At 42.6% G+C, this 25,922-nt stretch overlaps 1 protein-coding gene across 5 annotated transcripts; it reads right to left on the reverse strand.

Annotated features, from left to right (window-relative positions):
• Positions 1 to 1,798: 1,798 nt before the first annotated feature.
• ZFAND4 (zinc finger AN1-type containing 4) lies at positions 1,799 to 25,868 on the reverse strand. 5 transcript variants are annotated; one of them, XM_081864284.1, is made up of 10 exons: positions 25,713 to 25,868; positions 21,320 to 21,631; positions 18,201 to 18,276; positions 18,045 to 18,112; positions 10,175 to 10,361; positions 8,942 to 9,089; positions 6,946 to 8,109; positions 5,472 to 5,523; positions 4,884 to 4,997; positions 1,799 to 2,161 (listed from the first exon to the last, which is right to left on the reverse strand). In XM_081864284.1, exons 2-10 carry the CDS (start codon positions 21,501 to 21,503, stop codon positions 1,911 to 1,913), a joined length of 2,244 nt encoding a protein of 747 aa, XP_081720410.1. In that variant the 5' UTR covers positions 21,504 to 21,631; positions 25,713 to 25,868; the 3' UTR covers positions 1,799 to 1,910. The 5 variants fall into 5 exon arrangements, with proteins under 5 accessions (XP_081720410.1, XP_081720412.1, XP_081720413.1 ...); XM_081864286.1 differs by having other exon boundaries at positions 4,884 to 4,994; positions 25,713 to 25,867; XM_081864287.1 differs by having other exon boundaries at positions 4,880 to 4,997; positions 25,713 to 25,867.
• Between the last annotated feature and the right edge of the window lie 54 nt (positions 25,869 to 25,922).

Consider the following 25,922-nt stretch of genomic DNA (forward strand, 5'->3'; position numbering starts at 1 on the left):
GTTTGGGCTTTTCAAATCGCTGGTAGTCTGAGGAAGACAAAAGTATATTAGCAGGATTGTTGTCTCCCAGTTTCCCATTGTCTTTGTGGTCCAAGGTGTATGCAAAATTCAAGGAAAACTATGGGCAAGGTAGGTGAAGTATCTTACTCTTTTTTTTAAATCATTGGCCATTTCCATTTCTTCCGCATCTTCACAGATGTGGTATATCGCACCGAGTTTCTTGATGTACTGGAAGAGGGGAGGACAAGGGTTCAAATCCCACTTAGCTATGGAGCCTGGGCCAAGCACTTTCTCAGCAAAACTCGCCTCACAGGATTGATGAGGAAAAGGGCGGGTGGTGGTGGTGGTGAGAACTTTGCACATTAGCCTGAGCCCCTTAAAGAAGCGGTGGAATCAAAGTATAATAAATAAATTCAAACTGAGCTTGCAAATGCCTTGGGTGAAATACAGTGCAACATCTTAGCTGCAAAAGGCGAGAGCTATGCCTGCTGCCTTTTAAGCCCCCCAATGCACCCCCACCAGCAGCCCATTTTCTAAAGAAGGGTGGATGTGCGCTCAGTTATCAGGACAAAACTTGAGCTCAGCCTGCAGAAGAGCTGAAGCTGACTCGGGAAAGGTGGAGAAGTGCTGTCATGAATGCGTGCTCTATCATTTCATGTTCTTTAATGTACTGAGTAGACCTGTTGCACCAAATTGCAGCCACGTTTCAGGCCTCCTGAAAGTGGCGAAAAAGGAACAGAGTCCTCATGCTCTTAGGAATCCTACACATTGCCAGCTGCACATATATTTCCAGAAATAAATGCAACCGCAGAGGTAAGTTAAAACTTCCAGCAACTGACAGGTAATACGGCGAAAGTACAGTTATGTTTCTGATAAAGGAAGGGGGGGGAAAGGAAGAACAGTGTTAACAGTCGCTAAAATCCCCTCTATATTATGGTGAATGAAAGTAGAAAGGAGATCAAGGCTGCTGACGCCACTCCTATGTGGATTCAACATTTCTGAGAAAGCCAAAAATGTTCAATGAGGAATGCCAGAAAAAGGCGTAAGAGAGGGTGGCATGTGAAGATTCTGACGGAACCTGCAACCTAGCTGGGATACTTTGAAATTGCCTTGCAGTTCAGCACTCTCTGCAGTTTGCCAGCTTTCCTATGTTTTAATGGGATAAACAATGGCATAACTTCTTAATCATTGCTCCTACTTGCCATCAACCTGTAAAACAGTAGAAGTCAGTTGCTCTGTTTATAACTGCATGAAAATTTAATTTCAGTAGATTCCCCCCCCCCCCCCAGTAATAGCACTCAACATTTTTAACAAACCCAGTCTTTTGAAAAAGGGAATTACAAAAAGGTAAAATAAGTTGCCTCTTCTATTTAACGGCAAGGTAAACTTTCTCTTTTGTAAAAATGTGAAAAGAAAAGACAGAAGAACTGCCTCCTAAGAAATAGCAGGATTAACATGATGTTATTTGAGACTGGATCACACAATGTATGTATGGCTGACCATCTGAATGGAGCCTAGTGCAGCCGATAGAGCACTTTCTAAACTCTGAAAGGTTAAGGCTTGATGTGCTGGGAAACTTTATACGAAAATAACTTACACCCCAGAATGGACAAAAACCAAGGTAGAACATAGAAGAGATTACATGACACCCTCATTACAGAACCTCCTCAAGTCTCATTATAAAATTTATATTAAAACTTAGTAAAGTGCATCTTTTAAAAGACTTGTCTAGTGAAAGAGCATTTGGAAAATATAAAACACTTAACACAAGACATATAATAATAGTTAAATCAGAATGTACATTTTCAAAAACTACTTTTTAAATTTTTTGATTCACTCAAGAATAAATGGTGTCAGCTACAGTAGTGTTCACATTATTCTTCAGTATTATGCAGCCTCATATGATTTTGTTAGTTGGCAATCTTTAGATTTGGAGCATGGCAAAAGAAGCAGTCTAAACCACCGCTACTTCTCTCTGTGTAATAAGGCTCCTCTGGCAGACAGATGCATGCCATAAAATCATGCTCAGATTTTGGGAAGCTTTGGTGCACTGACCACCGGATTGGCCTCCTGCAAGTAGCTCCGCCCTGCATTCTTGTAGTCATAAGTACATGTGTGAGTCTCTGCATAGCGGTGAGTTGCACAGAAGTTGTTTCCACATCTGAAAAGAGAAAGGCAAGTGTTAGAGATCTTCCACAAATCTCATATTCCAGATGCTGTCCCAGAAATAAAATAATCCCGTTTTTGATGGTTGAAGGTCTCATCTAAACGAGTTGAGCAATACAGGAAGGCTAGTAAAACCAGAGACAAAATCACTAACTCCTGACGCGAGATCTGCATTCTTCGAACAGCACAATCCACTGTATGTTCACTGGAAAAATAAGTCCCATTGTGTTGGATAAGGAAGATATTGGGACTATGCAGAACTGGCAAAATCAACAGCAAAATTAAGAAAATCTAATGGTGTTTTGTGGAAGAATGGATGCTAATATTTAGACTACTTAAATATTATAGTATGGTGAACTTGTGAGCAGGATTTCAGCTATAAGAAACAGAAGTAATTTGATTGTAATAATTTGGTTATGTTTTGATAGACGGAAGATAGGCTGCAGCAGGAGTAAAAATAACTGCATGGGGAAAGGGGTGGGGAGTCAACAAAAATAAAGAGAAAAGGCGAACTTGTGTTATGACTATGTATGTTATAAATGTTGAAACTCAATAAAATATAATTGGAGAAAAACCAAGTCCCACTGTGCTGAATGAGGCTCACCCCCAGGAAACTGAATCAGATTCTAACCTAAAAGGGTTAAAAGTATAGCACTAGAGGAGGAACATTGGCTTTGGATGGAAAGGGGGTATTGGGAGGAAGAGCATGACAGAGGAGTGGAGAAGAGAGATGCCATAAGCTGGATTGGATCATGCTGGGGGTTCTATCCTTGCTTGTGGAGGCCCATGCTAACCACAAATAGAAAGGGGAAGGTTGATTTCTCTGTTACACCTCATGATGTCCTCCAGGGTCACTTGAGTCCTGACCTTCTGGAGCAAATTTCTGAGAGGCATTGGGATCTACCGGGAAAACTGCTGAAGACTGCCACCCGCCCCCCCCCCCAAATCCATTAGCAAAATCCACCCTCTGCTGCTGTTATCAAAAGCCCTTCTGAGGATGGAAGGGCACAGTAACTTAATGTGAGGCAGCAGCACTCATAAAGGTAAAGGGACCCCTGACCATTAGGTCCAGTCGCGGACGACTCTGGGGTTGTGGCGCTCATCTCGCTTTATTGGCTGAGGGAGCCGTCGTACAGCTTCCAGGTCATGTGGCCAGCATGACTAAGCTGCTTCTGGCGAACCAGAGCAGCGCACGCAAACGCCGTTTACCTTCCTGCCGGAGCGGTACCTATTTATCTACTTGCACTTTGACGTGCTTTCAAACTGCTAGGTTGGCAGGAGCAGGGACTGAGCAACGGGAGCTCACCCCGTCGTGGGGATTCGAACCGCCGACCTTCTGTGTCCTAGGCTCTGTGGTTTAACCCACAGCGCCACCCACGTCCCAGCAGCACTCATACACCGGATTAATAACCTGGGTTCAGACCAGACAAATGGAGGTACTGAACTTTGATACTGATGAACAGCAGGCAGAGTCAGTGGGAGTGAGATTTATGAAGGCCTTGAGAAGATCGCAGGAGGTGACAGTCTGACAAATGTATTACGTTCGCAAATGAGGAACCTAATGAGGAGATCGTATTTGCTTAGCTTGTCTGGAACAGCAGGGTGAGAGGTAGGGAGTCAATCGAAAAGGAATACCTGAAGTTGGAGAGAGATAGAAAAAGGGGATAGAAAGGTGACGGTCAGAGACAGAGGAAAAACTACCTAGAGTGGGACCAAGTAATCAAGGCAAGAAAGAGCAGAGGAGGGGGGAGACCAGAGTCAATGAGAGTCACTCAGGCTTGCAAATTCAGAGATCCTGATGTCTAAGAACCAATAGCTTTGTATTTGTGGCTTTGTCTCGTGTGTCTGCTGTAGCTGCAGCTTAACAACATTGCAAAGCCATTTGAACTTGTCTGATCTGTCACTGCTTGGTTCAAACGGTGAGAAGAACGCTAATGGATTCCAGGTATGCACTTCAAACAGGGCGATAGTGTCCCTGCCGGGGTCCTATTATAAAACGCTACAAAAATCCCCACAACCACTTCTAGGTGTATATCAAACAGCTTGTAAAGAAGGAAATAACTCATTTCACCAACTGTCTTGGCCAGCCAATTCCACTGGATTAGAGTAGGCATAAAGAACTAGTGCCTGAACACAATTTGACAGACATTTTGCAATTCCCTTTGTCGTGTATGACTTAGCGGAGATTCCTGCATTGCAGGGGGTTGGACTAGATGACCCCTGAAGTTCCTTCCAACTCTACGATTCTATTGTATCTGGAAGAAGAGGGTGGCTTTATTCCGCGTTAAACCCACTGAAATTAGTCATGGGGGAGGAGAGAGCAAAATAATCCAATTATTTTAACAGTAGGGCATACATTATGGTTTCTCCCAGCAGGACCAGGACTATCTCCTGGACATGACAACTTTCAACATCCAGCAGCTATGCAACTCTGGTAAATTTCTGTGATTCCACAGGGCCTAAGCGTGCGCTCCCTCCCATTCACACAAATCTCTACCACCTTTAAAAGGAAGCTCAAGGTGTGACCCCTTTTAAATGAGATGCAAAATATTCGGAGATATTTTACAATGGACAGCCCTTCATCCCTTGGAGATTTATGTCAAGAAATTTCACATTTTATCAAGGAAGAAATAGTAATCATTAATAAGTGACAAAGCATGGCAACAAGCTTTCGTTTGAAGACAAACACATTTAAGGTGCAAACTCAACCTACCTACATTCATAGCTAGTAGCTAATCCAGTTTTCTTTCCACAGAAGAAACAGTGCTTTGTCATTTTCTTTTTAGGCTGAACTGAACCATTCACAGGTGGGAGATGAGTTGCATCACCTGCTTTCAAAAAGCAAAACGTTCTCAGTTTATATGTGCTCTCAGAGAAATGGTGTAAGAGAAAAACAGCACACATGGAAAATCTTGCTTCACAGGTGAAAAACAGTTTCTTGTTTCAAGTGACTTTTCTATGCCCCCAAAATTACATAATGCAAACTTTGGCAGCAGTAAACATGTTAGCCTGACACATGTTGTTTGATTAATGTGTTTTAATAATAAGGCAATCTTAAATACTGCATTTTTTTTGTTAGCGCAATACACGCTATATAGAAAACTAAGTGGTTTTAGTTATGTGAGATCTATGCTGCCCAGAAGAACTACTTTTTTTATTTAGAATGATTACCTTTGAAGAGTTTTGGTTCCAGAACTGCTGTCTATAGAAAAGAGAGGTTGGATACTCCTTCTTAGATCCTAGTTCAGTTTCAAATGAGACAAGCACTCTCTAGCTGATAACAGCAATACGGATTTATTACTCACCTATTCTTTTTCCTGCAGCCACAATACTTCCATTCAATCCAAGTCCAGGAGACTAAAAAGAGAGAGGGTTTTTTGTATTAGTGGATTAGGTGAAAAAAACGCTGGGTTGGGAAACAGGCACTAAAGCAAGATAAATGCATTAAGCTGTAGCAATTCAAGAACCAGTTGATGAATTTGAACCAAATTTGGTACGTAGGACTCTCATAGTGTACATAAGCACAGATTAGTTTTTGCTTGAAAAGACACGATGGGAGGTGGATAAAATATTGCATTTGCTATCCCACCTTTCTCCCAGGGTAGGACCCAAAGTGGTTCACAACATGAGTTAAAAGCAAATACAGCTAGAAGACACATCAGATGCAAATATGAAAAACAATTAAACAAGTTACCGTAGTATTGGTATATATATATATACCTCTTCAACTTACATTTTTTTGCTGACGTGAAATTTCATACAATAAATTGTTGTTGGAAAGAATGCAAACCCCTCCACAATTTTTTAATGACAGCAACTTGTTCAGGGTTTAATGTCAAACTTTAAAGAGAAAGATGAGGTTGATGACGCCCTGACTATTTTAGTTCAGGAAGGATTTTATTTATCTAAATATTTACATACCGCTATTTCATAAAACACATCAAAGCAGTTTACGACAGAAGTTACATTAAACCATATGCAAAAACCATATAAAAACGATTAAAACCAGACATCAATTAACTAGTGTGGAAAAATGCATTACAGTATATGTTTGCAAGATTTAGAAGAATTAAGGGTGTTAAACTGTTACACATGTCGTAGACAGCATTCCATACATCTGCTGCTTTCTACAAAACCCTAGCATGGAAGTTAAAGCTATGGCTATGGTTTTCCCAATAGTGATGTATGGAAGTGAGAGTTCGACCATAAAGGAGGCAGTGGAAGACAGGAGTGCCTGGTGTGCTCTGATCCATGGGGTCATGAAGAGTTGGACACGACTAAACGACTAAACAACAATAACAACAAAGAACCGCATATCGCTTAGCTAATGCAGCAAAGTGTGAAACTGGATAGATAGATAGATAGATAGATAGATAGATAGATAGATAGGAAGATTAAGCAAAAGCTTTTTGGATGATCAAACTGGAAGTGACAAGAAAATTAATGAATGGAATTTATCACCAAGATAGAAATTAAATGCCAAAATTATGAAGTCCTAGGCTTCTGAAAAGTATGGCTGGTACCTACCTGAAAGGGAGTTTTCCACTGGCAGTGCAAGGCTATTGGGTTGGGCTTACTGCTTGAAGATGTGGTCAAAGGCACCATGAACAAGCCCAACATGCCTAAGAAATACTGATACAAACAGTACTGAACACCCACATCTAGTTCTCAATTCCAGCTGCAATCAGCTTTGTGACTCTTAACAGAAACAAACACTAATCAAGCCTTCTAAGGAACACAAAGCGGAATCTCATCTATTTAGAAAGCTTATGTACTTACTAGGAAGTATCCGGGCATTTCATTGTGGGGAGCAGCCACGTTGTAGCTTTCTCCTTGAAAATGTTGGAGGTTTGTAGTCCGCGCAATACCAGAAGTCCGAAACCTGCTTGTCCCACAGGAATTCTGCAAAGCATCTCTGTTTGCGCTCCGGGCCAGCGAACTTAGGAACCCCACATTATTTACAGAGACAACACGATCTTTGGATGCCTTGACCGCTACTTCTGTGACTTCCCGTGCCTCCATTTTAGAAAGGAGGTCGGGTCTTTTGCCGGGCGAGTCTAAACCTATGCCGTGGAATTTAGAAGTCCTTGGATATGTGGAGTCGGCTAAATTGTGCAACTCCAAGGAGCGCAGAACATTTGGCGAGGCAGCGGGCCTCAAGTTACCAACCTCGAAAAACTTAGACTGAGCTTGAGGTTTCCGAGGACTGTAACGTGTCATCTGTGCGGAGCAGTGAAGAGGCGACAATTGTGTGTTCTTCTGGGGACTTAGTTCGCAAGAATTAAGAATACTAGTATCTGCTGCTGCTGTTGCTGCTGCTGCAGGGGTCAGGAGTTTTGTAATCGTCTTGTTTGGAAGATCTGCAGAAGCAGAGTCCTCATCCCCCTCAGATAAATGGAGCTCCGTGTTGACTTTTCCTATTCCATATAAATCACTGCATGGTTCAGCTAACAAGGCAAAAGCGTCAGAGTTTGGAATAACTTTTTCTTCTGCAGCATACAGCTTTACATTGGTGAGATTTGGATATAAGAAAGGACCAGCTTCATTTGTTGCCGAACTGTTATCTATATTTCTCCCAGGGTGCCTAAGTGGAGCAGGGACCGGAAGAACCACGCTGTTTGTAGGAAGCTTTGAATCTTCTTTTTCCACACGTGGAATTTTAGGGGGCAGCCTAAGGCTGCTAAGTGACTGTGGAGCAGTCTCCCACCTGTCATTTTCCTTCACAAAGTCATTACTAGTAGATGGCATCCTTCTGCCAGCAGATGTTAAAAACGAAAGTGCGTTTTGAGAAAAGTCTGAGGTATTTGAATTCCTAGGAGGTAGGCACGGTTGTCCCATACGGCGGAGCGCTCGCAAAAATCTCTGGTGAGCAGCTGTGACTGAGCCACTAGATGGGCGAGGAGCCAACGGAGGGTGGGGGTTCACTTTAATCGTTTTTTTAGGCTGTGAAAAAGAAAAAGGAGATGTGGTTATTATTACTTTTTCTGCATTACAATATCCACAAAAATTCCGAGATGACTTTTCAAATTAAAAAATAGCCTCTTCCCACTTTCTTTAACTGCATACCTTTCCAATCATGGCCAATTAAGAAATTAAGTGAATTTAATGTTGCTCAGTGTCCAGATTAATAAAAGTTCAAAACTATTAAGTCTGCATAGACAGCAATGTTAATAACTAATTATTTTTTAATAAATAATGATAATATTGGGGGGAAATCAGATACACTAAACAACACCGCTTTGCATTTTTTAAATACAAAAACAGATTCTCATTTAGAAGTTGTTTACTATATACAGTCGTACCTCGGCTCTCAAATGCCTTGGGAGTTGAACGTTCTGGCTCCCGAATGATTGAAAACCGGAAGTGAATGTTCTGGTTTTTTAACATTCTTTTGAAAGCTGAACGTCTGACGGGGCTTCCGATTGGCTGCAGGAGTTTCCTGCAGCAAATAGAAGCCACGCTTTGGAAGTCAACCGTTTTGGAAGTCGAAGGGACTTCTGGAACGGATTCTGTTCAACTTCCGAGGTGCGACTGTACTTTATACTAAAAATGCATCTTTGTAATAAGTGGCACACACATATATTCTGGGCATATTATATAGTAAAGTATTATCTTTTGTTTTTATTTCTATACATTTCTCGCTTTAAGGCCAACAAAGCAATAATTCCCTCTAACAGTTCTGTGATGAATACTTGTAGTCCATAAAGGTTAAGGCAGTCAGCTAACGCTTCAAAAGAAATGAATATGTATGGGGTAGAAGAATCTGTGCCTTCACCTTTTTACTCAGATTCATGTTCTCCATCTTTGCTCTAAGAAGCTTCATTTTATTCATCGTAATAGAATTCTCTATAATCTGTTCACCAGAAGGAGATGCCTCTGTATCTTCATCATCATCCGCATACAAATTATAAACAGAACCACCACTGGCAAGGAGAGAGTGCAAATTTACATTTTAATATTAGGTATTTAAGTTGTAAATATAGATGCCAAACATTCAAAGCAATGCGGGGGGGGGGGAGTTGTCAAAAGCTTTCAAAATTAAGCAGGATAATATGGGAAGAGGTGGTACCCTGGATACATTTACGGCTTTGAAGATAAGCCCCGACACTTTGAATTGTGCATACTGGTAACCAGGGCAGCTGTTTTAAGATCAATATAACATGATCTCATGCGCAAGCACTGGCCAACATTAATGCACATGGATCCTGGAACAAGTAAAATTTCTGAAGAGTCTTCAATGGTAGGCCCAAGCAGAGTGCATTGCAATTAACGCAATATGGATGTGTGTTACCACAGCAAATTTGACCTCATCAGGAACATGTGTCACTGGTGGCTAATCAGGCTGCAATGCAGAGGGAGAGAAGACAACCAGGGCTATTCCATTGCCTCTTCTGAAACAGCCTTTGACCCTTCTCCTATCATCACTCCATCAGGCTACCTGAACTGCTTCCATCCCACCTGGTTATTATAATTTTTAGAACTGGTGCCTGAGCTTGCTTTCTCCCTCCTCCTCCACCCCCCCCCCCAGCCTCTTTTCCTTAAGTCTCTTGTCTTTTGTGTTGTAAGGACAGGGACTAGTTTTTGTCAGCTGCTCAGGAAATCTTTTCAGCTGAAGAGCAAATATATAAGCAAGCAAGCAAGCAAGCTGGGTGAAAGGCACTTCTGGCTACAGCTGTCACCCGAATCCAGAGGTGTTCCAAGCTTGTGGACCTGATTCAAAAATCCAAAACATTTTCAATCACTGTACTCTGGTTGCATGGCCCCAAGGTCTTTCAACGCCACATTTTCAGGATCCATTGTTTCATAATTTTAGAATTCTGTGCCTTTTCCTTCCCCCTCAAACCTATGGACCTGTCAGACTCCAATCTGCCTCATCAGCTGTAGCAAAAGGTTGAAGCGCTTCTTCAGAATGGGGGCCCTGCAGATTATTCCTACCAAATCTGTAAGAAAAGTTTCTATGTTAGACATTTTTTGTAACTTTTCCGAAAAGAAATAAAACCCAGTATACCTTAACGATTCAGACAATGGTGTTAAAGTTCCATCTCCCTTGTCTATAATACGGAAAAAATTCAATTGATCTCCTTCGCGGTATACTAAGAAGGTAACCTGTTTGCTGGATGGAACCTTCTCCCAAATATCGTCACGACTGGGATCCATGTATTCTGTTATTTCCCTAATTGGGTCTCCCACAGGAACTAAGAGGAAAAACAACCAGAAATATTTTATTGTCTGAAAGCAAGGATGCATCACTTATCACCTAGGCAACATACTGAAAAGATTTATCTCCTGAAGCTAGCCTAAAGTGTCTGTATAATAGGCCAAATTAAGTGATTGTCCACATAACTTCCTCAAATAAATAATTAACCTATGATCAAGTTACTGTCAAGTAAGAACCATTTTCAAATAGAAATTTAATAAATAAAATCAATAACTGGCTAGACCTTGTAATGCTTCAGCAAACTTTACGGCAGCTCGGAAAAAGAGAGAGCCCCTTTACCCTTACCAGCAAAATTGTCGACAAAAAGACCAGGCTGCACTAGGAGGCAGATCTCTAGAGCTGACACAGGTGATTGTGTGGGCCAGAGTTTGCCCATCTTTTGGGGCCAGTGGCCACATTTCAGACTTTCTGCTGTGGCTGCCGGTCATGACATGGCTGCCACGGGGGGACATGGCATAACACAACGCCGCCATAAGGGGCATGATATGACACAAAATCAAGAGTATTGTTATTGCTGCTCAAGATTACATTGTGCTTACCATGGGAAGCTGGCTATGTCCTGCTGGTCTTGATTGTGGAGATCACACAATATAGATCTCTCTCTCCCCCCCCCCTCTCTCTCACACACACACACCAACCACACATATACATGCCCCCCACATCTCTCTTTGCCCCCAGACTGCACATACGTAGACCACATAGTCATGCACAGACCACTCTCTTCCATGCACAAACCTCACAGATAGCTCTCCCTCTCCCAGATCACACATTCCTGCGCACACGCCCCCTCCCTTCCTTCCTTCCTTCCTTCCTTCCTTCCTTCCTTCCTTCTCTATCTCTCTCTGGGGTGATGCAAGTGCTAGCTCAAGACTGGCAGGCAACAAGCAAGCAATGAGGCAGGGGGGTGGGGAAGCCTTCTCTGCCGTCTCCCCCTCCCCCCCCAAAAAAGAATCCTTCCAAACCAACCAGAAGGCAAGGGGCAGACCCTTCCAGCTCCAGCAACCACTCTGAACTGTTCTGCCGTGTAAAGAACCAAAGCAAACCAAAATAATAATAGCAATAATAATATAGATATAGATATAGATATAGATATAGATATAGATATAGATATAGATATAGATATAGATATAGATATAGATATAGATATAGATATAGGGTTACCAACCCAATGGGGACACTGGTGGCGCTGTGGTCTAAACCACAGAGCCTAGGGCTTGCCGATCAGAAGGTCGGCCGTTTAAATCCCTGTGACGGGGTGAGCTCCCGTTGCTCGGTCCCTGCTCCTGCCAACCTAGCAGTTTGAAAGCACGTCAAAGTGCAAGTAGATAAATAGGTACCGCTCCGGCGGGAAGGTAAGCGACGTTTCCGTGCGCTGCTCTGGTTTTGCCAGAAGCGGTTTAGTCATGCTGGCCACATGACCTGGAAAAACTGTTTGCGGACCAACCCCGGCTCCCTCGTCCTGTAAAGTGAGATGAGTGCCGCAACCCCAGAGTTGTTCGCAACTGGACTTAACTGTCAGGAGTCCTTTACCATTACCATTTTTTAACTAACCCAATGCCCACAGGCAGCCCAAGGCACAAGCAAAAGCCTTTGAGGGTACCGTGACGCTCACAGATGTCTGGGTGGCGGTCCCAGGTTTTGCCCACTTCCAAGGCTGTCAAACCTGTAGTAGCTATGGAAGGCCATCCCTACTGATGCATTAGTATTACTTTTGCCCTTTCCAGCCACGAGAAGTATTTATATTGATGCAAATCAGCCCTTTTTGCTGCTGGTAATGACAGCAAACAAATTTCATCCTAGTGCATGGATTTTCCATGCAAGTCTTCCTGAAGATTTCACACATCCATAAATAAAAAGATTCTTCTCATACAAACCTTGCAATTTTGAGCACTAATTTCACTGGAGAAGAGGTTTCTGAGTTATCTTTAAGGGCAGCCCCATATATAAGGCACCGCAGCTACCCAACTGGGATGTTATCTCATGGATCACCCATGGCAAGGCTAAACTCTGTCCAGCAAAGGTTGCAAGCACGACAAGGTTGATAAAAGGAACCTGAGGCCAGGTGGGCCCCAAACTGACAATGCTGGATCAAGGAGCATCCCCCAAACTGTGAACCAACTCTTTCAGGAGGAGTGCAACGCCAAACAAAGCAAGATACAGTGGTGCCCCGCAAGACGAATGCCTTGCAAGACAAAAAACCCGCTAGACGAAAGGGTTTTCCGTTTTGGAGGTGCTTCGCAAGATGAATTTCCCTATGGGCTTGCTTCGCAAGATGAAAATGTCTTGCGAGTTTTTCCGACTTTTTCCCCCTTCCCCCCCTTTCTCTAAGCCACTAAGCCGCTTATCCGCTAAGACGCTAATAGCGCTGATCCGCTAATGGGCTTGCTTCGCAAGACGAAAAAACCGCTAGATGAAGAGACACGCGGAACGGATTCTTTTCGTCTTGCGAGGCACCACTGTAAAACACCAAAGTCCTAGGAACTATGTGCTCATAGTGCCTCTGTCTTATCGGGATTCAGTTTTAGTTTACTGGTCGTCATTCAGCCCATTATGGAGTCCAGATGATACACCTGTACAGCCTCACTCTGTTCCAATATCAGAGGGAACTAGCACGATCATGACTCTGCATTCTTGGGTGACCTTATCTCACCCCCCATGCTATCTTCTGAAACTAATCTTGGTTTTAGAACCTTTCGTACAAATGTTTTGAGTTTAGTGGCTTCATCTGCACTTTCCCAAAGTAAATTACGTTTTCTCAAGATTAAGGAACCCTCACAGTTCTAGTCTTTACTGCAGTATTTATATAACCTCTCAGATGAAAGAGTCAGAACCAATGAGTGTTTCCTCCTTTATATGTTGCTCACAAAACTATACCACACCCATCCACTCACAGCCGTTTCTAGTTATAGAAAGGCCAGATGAGGGTTTTTTTTTTAAAGTATCTGGACAAATGTATCTGGCACATTTTCCAAAGTGAATGCACAGCCCTAGTGCATATGGTAATACAGGAAAAGCTGTAATACAAGGGAAAGGAGACACACTACCCTTTTGTGCCCCCATTCTGCTGTCCTGTCACATCAAGAAATCCAAGTTTGACTGTTGGAGTGGCATACAAAGGATGAACAAGTTAAATCTGTTATGATAGATTGGGCAAGAGATGTTGGACACAATATAATGTTTTAAGACTGGGAAAGGTTATGGAAGAAAGGGGTTAAGTTTACTGCATGTACGGTGTTAAAGCAAAACATTATGAAAATGATGTATAGATGGTACTTAACCCCTGTAAAACTAGCAAAGATTTACCATAAGAGTGATAATTTATGTTGGAAATGTAGAGAAAAAGAAGGTACTTTTTATCATGTGTGGTGGGCGTGTCCAAAGGTGAACAACTTCTGGGAAAAGATATATAATGAGTTGAAAAAAATGTTGAAATATACATTCATTAAGAAACCAGAAGCCTTTCTACTTGGAATAGATTGTTTTTGTATGCCACAACTGCAGCTAGAATTTTGTTAGCCAAAAATTGGAAATTACAAGAAATACCAACAGTGGAGGAATGATGGACTTTTTGGAGCTGGCTGACCTGACCAGAAGAATCTGCGACCAGAAGGAGGAGGAGTATCAAGATGAATGGAAGAAACTTAAGGATTATTTCGTTAAATATGTTAAGATAACATAATTAGAATCACTTGTGAGTAACAGATAGGCCTAGGAGTTAAATATATCAAATTGCATAATACTATGGATAGAAGTCAATATGAAAAGAAAGAAAGACGTTAATTGCCCAAGTAAATTTTAATGGAAAATAGTGTTGGAAAACTGCTATACAGTGGTGCCCCGCAAGACGAACGCCTCGCAAGATGGAAAACCTGCTAGACGAAAGGGTTTTCCGTTTTGGAGGCGCTTCGCAAAACGAATTTCCCTATGGGCTTGCTTTGCAAGACGAAAATGTCTTGCGAGTTCCTGCGGGTTTTTTTTCCCTTTCCCTAAGCCCTAAGCCGCTTATCAGCTGATCTGCTAAAAGCCGCTAAACCGCTAATAGCGCAAATCCGCTAAGCTGTCAATGGGCTTGCTTTGCAAGACGAAAAAAACGCTATACAAGAGCCTCATGGAACGGATTAATTTCGTCTTGCGAGGCACCACTGTATTGAGCTACATGGAAACTCAGCTAGGGGGCTTTGAGGAAGTCACTCAACAATGTTTAAAAAAGGGGGAGTATAACAGTTAGGATTAATGTTTGTTTATTTGTTTCTTTTATACTGTAATGTTTTTTTTCTTTATTGTTGTTATGTTTGTTATAAATTTGGAAAATCAATAAAAAAAATGGGGGGGGGGGAAGAAATCCAAGTTTGACATCAATGGCACCACAAGATTTTATTAATATAGCACCAGTAGCTAGCATGCTTTCACTATGATTTAATTATGGATGCAGCAAAACTGGAATTGAAACAAGCAGGCTCCCTCTGACCCTTTCAATATTACTTTTGAAATTATTATTTTTTTGCCCGGGGGGGGGCGGGGGCGGAAAGGTATTTCTCAATATTTCAGAGTTTTCCCTAGACTGGTGCTCCCAGATGTTGGTGGAGGAAACTCCCATCATCCCTGACCATGCTGGCTACAACTAATAATAATAAATTTTATTTATACCCCGCCCTCCCCAGCCAGAGCCAGGCTCAGGGCGGCTAACACCAGTAAAATTACAATAGAAACATAATAGGGGGAAAAGAAAAAAAGGAACCCAATTTAAAATGCAGGTTAAAATGCAGCCTCATTTTAAAAGTAGCCCATAGATCAAAACCGTAAGGGGAGGGAAGACATAAGGGTCAGACTGATGCGTGTTGCAGTGCAAAGCATTTGCGAAGTAACAGGTTGGGGGATGGCTGGCCTATCAAGAGACACTCTAAAATGGGTTTATCTTGTGCAAACCCTGCCGGTTTTAAAAACACACTTCCAGGCATGAGGACTCTGATAGTGCACTACAGAGTGAGGGCTGAGAGATTTCCTGGGAGAGTCGATCTGAGTCATCTCTAATGATAATCGGGGTTTTTAACATCCATGCAGTATCACTGAATGCCTGTTTTTGACTTTGGGCTACGGATTCAGTCACTATGGATGATTTGATTTGCTGGATACAGTGATTTGCTGTGAGCACTGCTATAAAGAATGATTATGAAACCACAGTTGTGTCTTAGGTTCTAATACTAAGACCCAGCCTCTCCTGGTATGCTCCAAGGAGGACCTTAAGGTCCACAAATGACAACACTTTGGAGGTCCCAAGTCGCAAGGTGGTTAGATTGGTCTCAACTAGGGCCAGGGCCTCTTCAGTACTCGTCCTGACTTGGAGGAATGCTCTGTCACAAGAGACTAGGGCCCTGCGGGACTTGACATCTTTCCACAGGGCCTACAAGACAGAGCTGTTCCGCCTGGCCTTTGGTTTGGACTCAGTCTGACCCTTATGTTGTCCCTTCCCTTACGGTTTTGATCCATGGGCTACTTTTAAAATGAGGCTGCATTTTAAATTGCATTTTAAACCCCCCCATTATGTTTTTATTGTAATTTTACTGGTGTTAGCCGCCCTGAGTGGCTAATAATAATATTATTAAATTATTAAATTATTAACAACAATTATTAAATTATAATATTAATAAATGTTGTTGTTTGTTGTTATTATTATTATTATTATACGTCTTCTGTGATAATGATAAAGGCAAAGGTAAAGAGACCCCTGACCATTAGGTCCAGTCGCGGACAACTCTGGGGTTGCGGTGCTCATCTCACTTTACAGGCCGAGGGAGCTGGCGTTTGTCCGCAAACAGTTTTTCCGGGTCATGTGGCCAGCATGACTAAGCCGCTTCTGGCGAACTGTAGCAGCGCATGGAAACGCTGTTTACCTTCCCGCCAGAGCAGTGCCTATTTATCTACTTGCACTTTGAGGTGCTTTCGAACTGCTAGGTTGGCAGGAGCAGGGACCGAGCAACGTGAGCTCACCCCATCGCGGGGATTCGAACCGCCAACCTTCTGATTGGCAAGTCCTAGGCTCTGTGCTTCAATGATTCTTTGCAAATAATAATGCTAAGGGCTTCCAATGTGGGAACCAAGGGTGCCCCATAGTTAGAACATGCTTCCCACTATCAGGTGATATGCCCATAGAAACCAATCATCTGTGTGTCTGCCCAGCATATTGAAAAGGGGAGGGGGAGGGGAGAGAATTGCAGAACACATTTGACATTTACCATTCAGCATTAGGACTTCTGTGTTGGTCAAACTGCTGAAACTATCTGCAGTAGTTCACTGAGTGCTTTGAACACTCATTCTCACTTGATAGACATTTCTGTAAATACGAGGGATCAAATGTTTGACCCACTTAATATTAAAGTAAACCACCTCTCTTTCAGCACTTGGTTCATACCACTCAGCTTCATACAATATTTACGGGTTTCTCTCAATGCAAGTTACCAAGAGTAACTACAGAGCAAATGCAGTAACATTTGAGCGGGCGCTAAGAACACACGTCCCACAATGTTTGTTTCTTCATTTCACTGATTTTGGAAATAAAAATGTTGTATCTTCCCTTGCATGCGAGTGTAATAACTGGCCACTTTGCCTGCCTCCGCACCTACTATTTTATTGCAGAAATTACAATGGCAGAGAGGACGCAAAGGCATGTCAGTGTAGTTTCTCCCACTTTTCTTTAAAGAATTTGTAAAAAGAAAATTACAACTATGTTATGTTAAGGTTATTTTCCCTCTTTTTTTGGAAAGCAATTAGCTTTTAATATGATTGACCAATTTAAGTCTGGATTTGAATCTAACAAGTCAAAGAAATGAATATACTTTTGAGGTTCCCCTTTTCGTTCCTTAAAGACAGGCTGTGGCTACCCAACAGTTATCCTCTTTTAGGGACACCAAGGCTTGTGCTGCAACAGCTAAAGGAAGATGCAAATGGCAGGCAAAAATTTCAGCCCAAACTACACAATGATACTTTAGTGGTGAAGAGAGAATGATCCAATAATAGGTTGGGCCCTTTACCAGAACTGGGAGCCTATTGCCAAGTTACTAAAAAGGTAAAGGTACCCCTGACCATTAGGTCCAGTTGTGACCGGCTCTGGGGTTGCGGCCCTCATCTCGCTTTATTGGCCGAGGGAGCCGGCGTACAGCTTCCAGGTCATGTGGCCAGCATGACTAAACCACTTCTGGCGAACCAGAGCAGCGCACGGAAACGCCGTTTACCTTCCCGCCGGAGTGGTACCTATTTATCTACTTGCACTGGCATGCTTTCGAACTGCTGGGTTGGCAAGGACCGAGCAACGGGAGCTCACCCCGTCGCGGGGATTCGAACCGCCAACCTTCCGACTGGCAAGTCCTAGGCTCTGTGGTTTAACCCACAGCGCCACCCGCAGGCAGAAGTATATAGAATCAATTACCACAGCACTTTAACTCATATGTCACTGGGGTGTAATTGATTTGTTACTGAACAGAAGCACAAGAAGGAAAGAAGCTCTCATTCACTTCAATAGTTAAGCATGTGATCCATAATGGGAAAGTGAAGCATGTGATTTACTCCCTCTCACCCGTCAGTGGGATCATAGTAAGTTTAACTTTCAGGTGGATTGTACTGACTATGCAAAAAATACTTCAGAAACAATTTAATCGGCACTTACCTCTTCTAGTATTAATAGGTCCACCTCGCATTGCCAATATCAACTTCAAAGTGCATCCCTCTGAAATGCTGTAAACCAATCAAAAATGTTTTGTAGCCTTTTTCCCACAACAGAAATGGTATTTAGAAACATCTGTAATTGCATTTGAATACTCACTTGTAATCATTCAAGCAATAGTCGTCCTCCAGCTCTACATTATTCCAGATTAAGTGTTGCTGAGATACGGGGATACCTTAAAACGACATCGATAAATCTTAATTGGCTTACTGAGCTTGCAAAGCTGTGCCCCAAATCACCATGGTAAACCACTGAATTTAATTGTAAGTATACTTAGTTATGTACATTCATTTAGATTAAAGGTACTAAAGAGCTGAAAAGATGTGAATGAGTAGTAGAAAGTGCCCTGAAAATATAAAAAGGAACATCCTTACATTCCTATCAAGTGAACACAAACTACCTATACCCATTTCTGTCCTTGAGATTAAATGGTAACATAAAAACAGAATACAGTGGTACCTCGGTTTAAGAACAGTGCGGTTTAAGAACGATTTGGTTTACAAACTCCGCAAAACCGGAAATAGTGTCTTGCTTTGATAACTTTACCTCGGTCTAAGAACGGAATCCGAATGGTGGAAGGGCACTGGCGGTGGGAGGCCTCATTAGGGAAAGCGCATCTCTGTTTAAGAACGGACTTCTGGAATGGATTAAGTTCGTAAACCGAGATACCACTGTAGCTACTTTGCTTGAAAAGTACATGGTTGAACTAGCCTGCTTCCAAAAGCAAGGAGCCAGATGCAACAAGAAACTCGCAAGCAACACGCTGTGCAAAGTGTGCCTTTCATCTGTCTTGAAATTACTGCAAATCAATTTCACTCTACGTACAAAGTAGGAACCCACAGGGTGGCATTCCAGAGGTTAGTGCCACCACCGAAAAGGCTCCATCTCCAATTCCTAGCTGTTTGATCTCACATGACATGCCATTCTCTAAGGCGGTCTTATGCAGGTAGAGTTCACAAGAGAAGGAAACGACTGTATTCTCTAATTTGGGGTTATGCTATTCTCTCCAGGAGAGCAGTTGTGTTGTGTTACGCCATGCCCCACACCAGAGCCATTATGTGTTATGCCACGTCCCCATGGCAACCATTTGAGATCATTGGACTCCTCTCCAAAAAACCATATGACCACCACTGATATTTACTGTTGTTGCAACAGAGACCAGGCAAATTTAACCCATATGATTTGGGAGGGTTCTGGTCTTATTTCCTTTTGGGCAGAGGTTGTTGACTGCGTCAATGTAGTATTGAATAAGAGATCAATATAAAGTTAACTGATAAGAATTTTTTTATGCTGTCTGAGAGCACTCACGGCGGCTAAAAAGACTGATCCTATAACACTAGAGCAACAAATCTTGGCTTGCTGTGTACAGTGCTGGGGTACTGAATTTTGCACTAGCTGAAACTTCTGAGCACTTAGATGTTAAAACTACTACAAGTGAATACTTGGGTTCTTGTGAAAGCAAGCACTGATGATGAAGAACTCTCTGAAGATACTTCTAGCATGAACATTTGATAGATACTCACACAGAAAAGTGTAGGTATTTTTAAGAAGTTATTACCAAAACATATCAGCTATCATTTAAATTGGCTAATTCAGTCTTTTTAAATATTTCAATGATATACCTCAATGAGAATTCTAAACGTGTAAGAAACAAAATGCCAGTACAATTCAATGGATGTTGTTGAATGGATGCTCATCAAATTTGCAGGTGACACCAAACTGGGAGGGGTAGCTACTGCCACAGAAGACAGAATCGGGATTCAAGATGACCTTAACTGATTGGAGACCTGGGGCCAAACTAACAAAATGAATTTCAAAAGGGACAAATGCCAAGTTCCACACTTAGGCAGGAAGAACCAGCTGCAGAAATATAGGATGGGAGACACCGGGATTACCAGTTGTACACGTGGAAAGCTTCACGGGGTCTTAGTAGACCACAAGCTGACCATGAGTCAACAGTGTGATGCATCAGCAGAAAAGGCTAATGCTATTCTAGGCTGCATCAGCAGAAGCACAGCGTCCAGGTCAGGGGTCGGCAAGGCTTACCCGGCATGGGCAGGGTCACTCCCACGGAGATCCTCCATGGGCCGGACCAGTGCAGTGCTGGAAATTGCGCCCGCCGACACTGATAATCGCGCCTGTGCAGAAGCGATTTTCAGCGTCTGGGCATGCACAGAAGTGATTTCCGGAGCCGCAGAAGAGTCCATGCGCCGCACAGTGTCGGTTTAGCGTAGCGCGCGGGGACTCACTGAGTGTGCGGCTCGGTTCGGGGGTGGCTCATGGGCCAGTTAAGCAACCCTTATGGGCTGCTTCTGGCCCATGGGCCTTACGTTGCTGACCTATGGTCCAGATCAAGGGAAGTAGTAATACCACTCTATTCTGCCTTGGTCAGACCCAACCTGCAATCCTGTGTGCAGTTCTGGACACGACAATTTAAGGATAATGATAAGCTGGAACCGGTGCAGAGAAGGGCAACCAAAATAATAAAGGGCCTGGAAACCAATCCTTATGAGGCATGGCTGAGCCTGGAAAAGAGGAGCCTGAAAGGAGATATGACAGCCATCTTCAAATATCTAAAGGGCTGTCACATGGGAGATCCTAGAATTACAGAGCTGGGACCCCGAGAAACATCTAGTCCAACCCCCTGTAATGAAGGAATCTCAACTAAAGCATCCATGACAGATGGCCACCCAACCTCTGCTTAAAACTTCATGAAGGTACACCACCTTCCAATGGAGTCCGTTCTACGCTCAAACAGCTCTTACCATCCAAAAGTTCTTCCTGACCTTTAGTCAGAATCTCCTTTCTGTGGCAGGAGAAAACAAGCTTGCTCCATCTTCCAGGTACAGTCATACCTCGGGTTGAAGTAGCTTCGGGATAAGTATTTTTGGGTTGCGCGCTGCGGCGACCCGGAAGTAATGGAGTGCGTTACTTCTGGGTTTCGCTGCTTGCGCATGCGCAGACGGTCAAAATGACGTCACACGCATGCGCAGAAGCAGCAGATGCGGGTTGTTTTCACTTCTGGATGCGAACGGTGCTCCGGAACGGATCCCATTCGCATCCAGAGGTACCACTGTATTTCACACTGCTAGCTAGCTCTTTACACCGATCACCACTGCATTACAGATCACAATGGCATGTTTTCTATAAAATAACCGGCTTTTCAAGTGCTAAGTTAAAAACCTTTCTAGATTTTTATAAATTAAAAGGACACGAACCTTCCAATCTCTGGATTTTAGTTTTCACAGAAATTACTGTTTCAAAAGGAGATACCAGCAACTCAAAGCATGTTCCTGTTAGAGTTTCAATGAAGAGCTCCATAGTCTCATAGAAAGCAAATTTGTAATGGCATGGTCCCATGTTATTATCATTGTAGAAAGGAGGTTCTTTCTTGTTGGCCATTCTAGGTACTTTAAAAATGCCTTGTGGGGAAGTCAGTTGGGAAGCGTTGGGCACTGGGCTCCACGACAAGCCAAGTCAGCTCTGAACACGGGACATGGGTGATGCTGTTCATGTTTCAAAGTTTGCACCTAAGACAGACACAGAGTCAGTAAACAAGGTATTTGAGGAAAACAACATTTTTAAAAACACAAACAACAAACAAACAATTGTCTCTGAACTTCTTGTGTGAGTTGTGACACAAAATAGTTACCTGACAACAGGCTACAGGTCAAAAGAAGGGACTGTTTATGAGCTGTGCTTACACTACCACCCATCAAAACATTTGCTTGTCTGGACTGTTATTTGACTCGGTAGTAATTTTCTCAGCGATATTTAAACAAACTAATAAATCGATATTAAGCACTGTTGTATCATAACCTAATCCCTTTCTATTCACACATGCAGCACATAACCACTCGCTTGCAAGAAGTTAAGGAGGTAGAATATCTGCAAAATCACGCATACTGGTCAAGGCCCTTCAATGAGTTAACTCAGGGGTATGCATCCATCTGCCCCGAAAGACAATGCAGTATGCCTCTGGGGATGAAGTCAACCCAGTGTTTGCAGCAGCAAAGTGACCTTCCATGGTGTGCAAGCCTGGACAGTGTGTATGGGGGGGAGGTCCTGGGTTGCCCCAACGACAAGACACTCCTCTTGGTCTTGATGATGTGGTCCAAAAGAAAGCAGAGCACTACGTTTGGCAACAGCTTGGCTGCAGGAGTTGCCAGGAGGCGGCGTACAAGACACCATCCAATCGTCTTCGGGACTCCACTCTGGATTTGTGTATGGTTTACTCCTTAGCCTTTTTTCTTCCTGAAGATATCCCTCAAGACAGCGGAGGTTTAGGACCAGAGTTTTCCTTCTCGTAGATAGGCTAGCTTCCCAGGTTGACAAACCCCATCTGCCTCTCGCTTCCCTCTACAGCACACTGGGGAAGTCCCTAACTCACTGAGGGTTTGACACCCATCAGCTACCCTCACCCAATTTAGCTTTAAATTTGAAAATTTAATTACTGGGTTATTGTTTTCAAAACTGTTCTACGTTTTTAAACACATAAAGCAGCATGCTTGATAACTTGGGGACAGATGTTTAGCAAGCCATGAAGGCAAGCACACGAGTTAGGCACTTGGAAAGTTCACTTTCCTTGCTTCACATCTGATTTTGGGCCCAATTATAAACAGTAACCAAACAGGTACGATAACTTAAGCATACCTCCTGCTGTCCCGAATGGAAGCAGCCATTTAACTGCCAGCTGTGTGCTCTAGGCTGCGCCGATTGTTTTGTCTGTCTGTCATTGTAAGGGCTTCTAGAAGTTCACACAAGAGATTGCTGTACAATCTCTAACATCCCAATTCCATGCACGTTTATTCAGAAGTATGAGCAATTGCATTCAACATGGCTTACCGCTAAGTAAACATGCACGGAACCGCAGCCTAAGTCAATCAAACATTTCAGTGGGAAGGTGGCTAGAGTACCTGGGCTGAGCAGTGGAAACAAGCATGAACTTTTTTCTTCACTAGCACAATTCAGCCCAGATTTATGAAATCCAACAAACACTGTGTGGGAAATGGGGCTTTGAAACTGAAATACTTGTGAAGCAGTTGCACAGAAAGAAGCAAAACCCACAGCTTCACCACTGCCGACCTGACTATGCTCATTAGCCTTTCAGCAAAGCAGCCTTAAGGTCGAGAGCTGTGAAGTCTAAGAGGCTGAAAACTGCTATTGCTCACTCTGGATGCCAAGGAGGATGAGGTCTCCCATTATAAACCTGGCACTTCAAGGCGCGGCTTTGGACTTCTGGTTCCGACTGGCAGCCTCTGGACTAACTTCCAGTTAGTGCAGTGTGCCGAAGGTAGTGCAGTGTGCCAAAGTGGCAACTGCCTGAGGCACCCTGCAGCTGAAACATGAAGCCTGTATAGCTTGAGTAATTTATTAAGGGTTTGTTTTTATCTATTAACAATCTCAATAATATGAATAAAAGGAAATCATAAATAAACTTGGGATGGGGGGAATCATTTTTTGTCTGTTTTCTAATCTCAATGGTATGAATAAAAGGAATGTATGAATAAAAATGGGGGGGGGGGAGGTAAACTTTGGGGAAATAACCATATACACGAAGTCTACAACTTACATTACATTCTAGGGAGCGTGCCGAAAGCCATAAGCGTGTATAGTCAAAACCCACTGGGTTCAATGGCAGGTGGGGTTGCCCAAGTTATTTTCACCAGAACCCCACCAGCTTTTGACATTTTTTTTTCTTTTGCCAAGCGCATAAAGCCACGAGTTCAATGTGCGCAAGCTGCGGATTCAATGTGCATAAAATGCCATTCGCTGCGTTGACATCAAGAAGGAAACGTGAACACTTGTGTTTCAACCTCTGCCGTATGAGGCTCGTAATACTTGGCTGTGGGAACCCTTGCAAAAAAAAATTAAAATTCAAAGGGTGTGCGCAGGAAGATGTGCTTTTCGTATTCTTTGCAATAGAAAGGTGCAGGAACTAAACACTGAGGTGACGCCTATACATAGGAACTATCATATATGTATATGCAGTGGTGCCTCGCAAGACGAAATTAATCCGTTCCGTGAGGCTCTTCGTATAGCGGTTTTTTCGTCTTGCGAAGCAAGCCCATTGACAGCTTAGCGGATTAGCGCTATTAGCGGTCTAGCGGCTTTTAGCGGATCAGCTGATAAGAGGCTTAGGGCTTAGAAAAAGGGGGACAAAAGGGAAAAAACCCAGCAGGAACTCGCAAGACATTTTCATCTTGGGAAGCAAGCCCATAGGGAAATTCGTTTTGCGAAGCGCCTCCAAAACGGAAAACCCTTTCGTCTAGCGGGTTTTCCGTCTTGCGAGGCGTTCGTCTTGCGGGGCACCACTGTAGTTATATATATACATACATATATAGTTATATAACTATATATAAGTACATAGCTATATAAAACTATAACTAGATCTATATAAAACTATCCATAACTATATCTAGATCTATATAGGAACTATATCTAGATCTAATAGGTTATTGTATTTTAGTGTTCTGTTGGAAGCCGCCCAGAGTGGCTGGGGAAACCCAGCCAGATGGGCGGGGTATAAATAAATTATTATTAATTTATTATTATTATTATTATTATTATTATTATTATTATTATTATTATTATATAAAGCTATCTAAAACTATATATGGATAGTTATATAACTATATCTATCTATATCTAGTTACAGATAGGTATCTGAAGAAGTGTGCATGCACACGAAAGCTCATACCAAGAACTGACTTAGTTGGTCTTTAAGGTGCTACTGGAAGGTATCTATATCTATAAAGCTATAAAACTACTCTCTCTCTCTCAATAATTAGTTGTTATTATTATTATTATTATATAAAGCTATCTAAAACTATATATGGATAGTTATATAACTATATCTATCTATATCTATAGAGCTATAAAACTACTCTCTCTCTCTCAATAATTAGTTGTTATTATTATTATTATTATATAAAGCTATCTAAAACTATATATGGATAGTTATATAACTATATCTATCTATATCTATAAAGCTATAAAACTACTCTCTCTCTCTCAATAATTAGTTATTCTTCTTCTTCTTATTATTATTATTATATAAAGCTATCTAAAACTATGTATGGATAGTTATATAACTATATCTATCTATATCTATAAAGCTATAAAACTACTCTCTCTCTCTCAATAATTAGTTGTTATTATTATTATTATTATATAAAGCTATCTAAAACTATATATGGATAGTTATATAACTATATCTATCTATATCTATAAAGCTATAAAACTACTCTCTCTCTCTCAATAATTAGTTATTCTTCTTCTTCTTATTATTATTATTATATAAAGCTATCTAAAACTATATATGGATAGTTATATAACTATATCTATCTATATCTATAAAGCTATAAAACTACTCTCTCTCTCTCTCAATAATTAGTAGAGTCCCTGTCAGGACAAAAAGGTGGGGTGTAAATAAATATATAACAAATGACATAACAAATCCATACATAGTTAATAGTGCTAAGGATGCCAATTCCCCAAACACAACTCTTTGGGAGGGCGTCTAGTCACTGAAGAGGCCCTGCATCCCGCGAAGGAGGGAGGAGGGGAAAGAGCGCCAGGGCCGCCTCATCCTCCTCACCTGCCGCCTGCCTGCCTGCCGGTCGCCTCCGCCTCTCCCGCTCTCCCCCCTTCGGTCGCTGGACGGGGCGGGGCCAAGCGCCGCCTCACAGGACCACCGGTGCCGCCGAACCCGCGACCATCACGAGAAGGCTGGGAGGAAGGCGCGGAAGGAGAACCGGCGGCCGCCGCTGCCGTTAGCCGCACTCAGTCACTCACTCCCGCCCCCGCCCGCCCCTCACA

The sequence above is a fragment of the Podarcis erhardii genome (assembly GCF_964252035.2).
Source record: "Podarcis erhardii genome assembly, chromosome: 5".
Lineage (NCBI taxonomy): Eukaryota > Metazoa > Chordata > Lepidosauria > Squamata > Lacertidae > Podarcis > Podarcis erhardii.

Bases quoted from the DNA above. Each gene is read 5' to 3' on its own strand.
- ZFAND4 (XM_081864284.1), bottom strand. From the start codon at position 21,503: ATGGCCAACAAGAAAGAACCTCCTTTCTACAATGATAATAACATGGGA. The intron at 10,362-18,044 runs GTAAGTGCCGAT...TTTTCCTCTTAG, and splicing joins ACCTATTAATACTAGAAGAG to TTCCTGTGGGAGACCCAATT. The intron at 4,998-5,471 runs GTGAGTAATAAA...GCTTTTTGAAAG, and splicing joins GGCTGCAGGAAAAAGAATAG to CAGGTGATGCAACTCATCTC.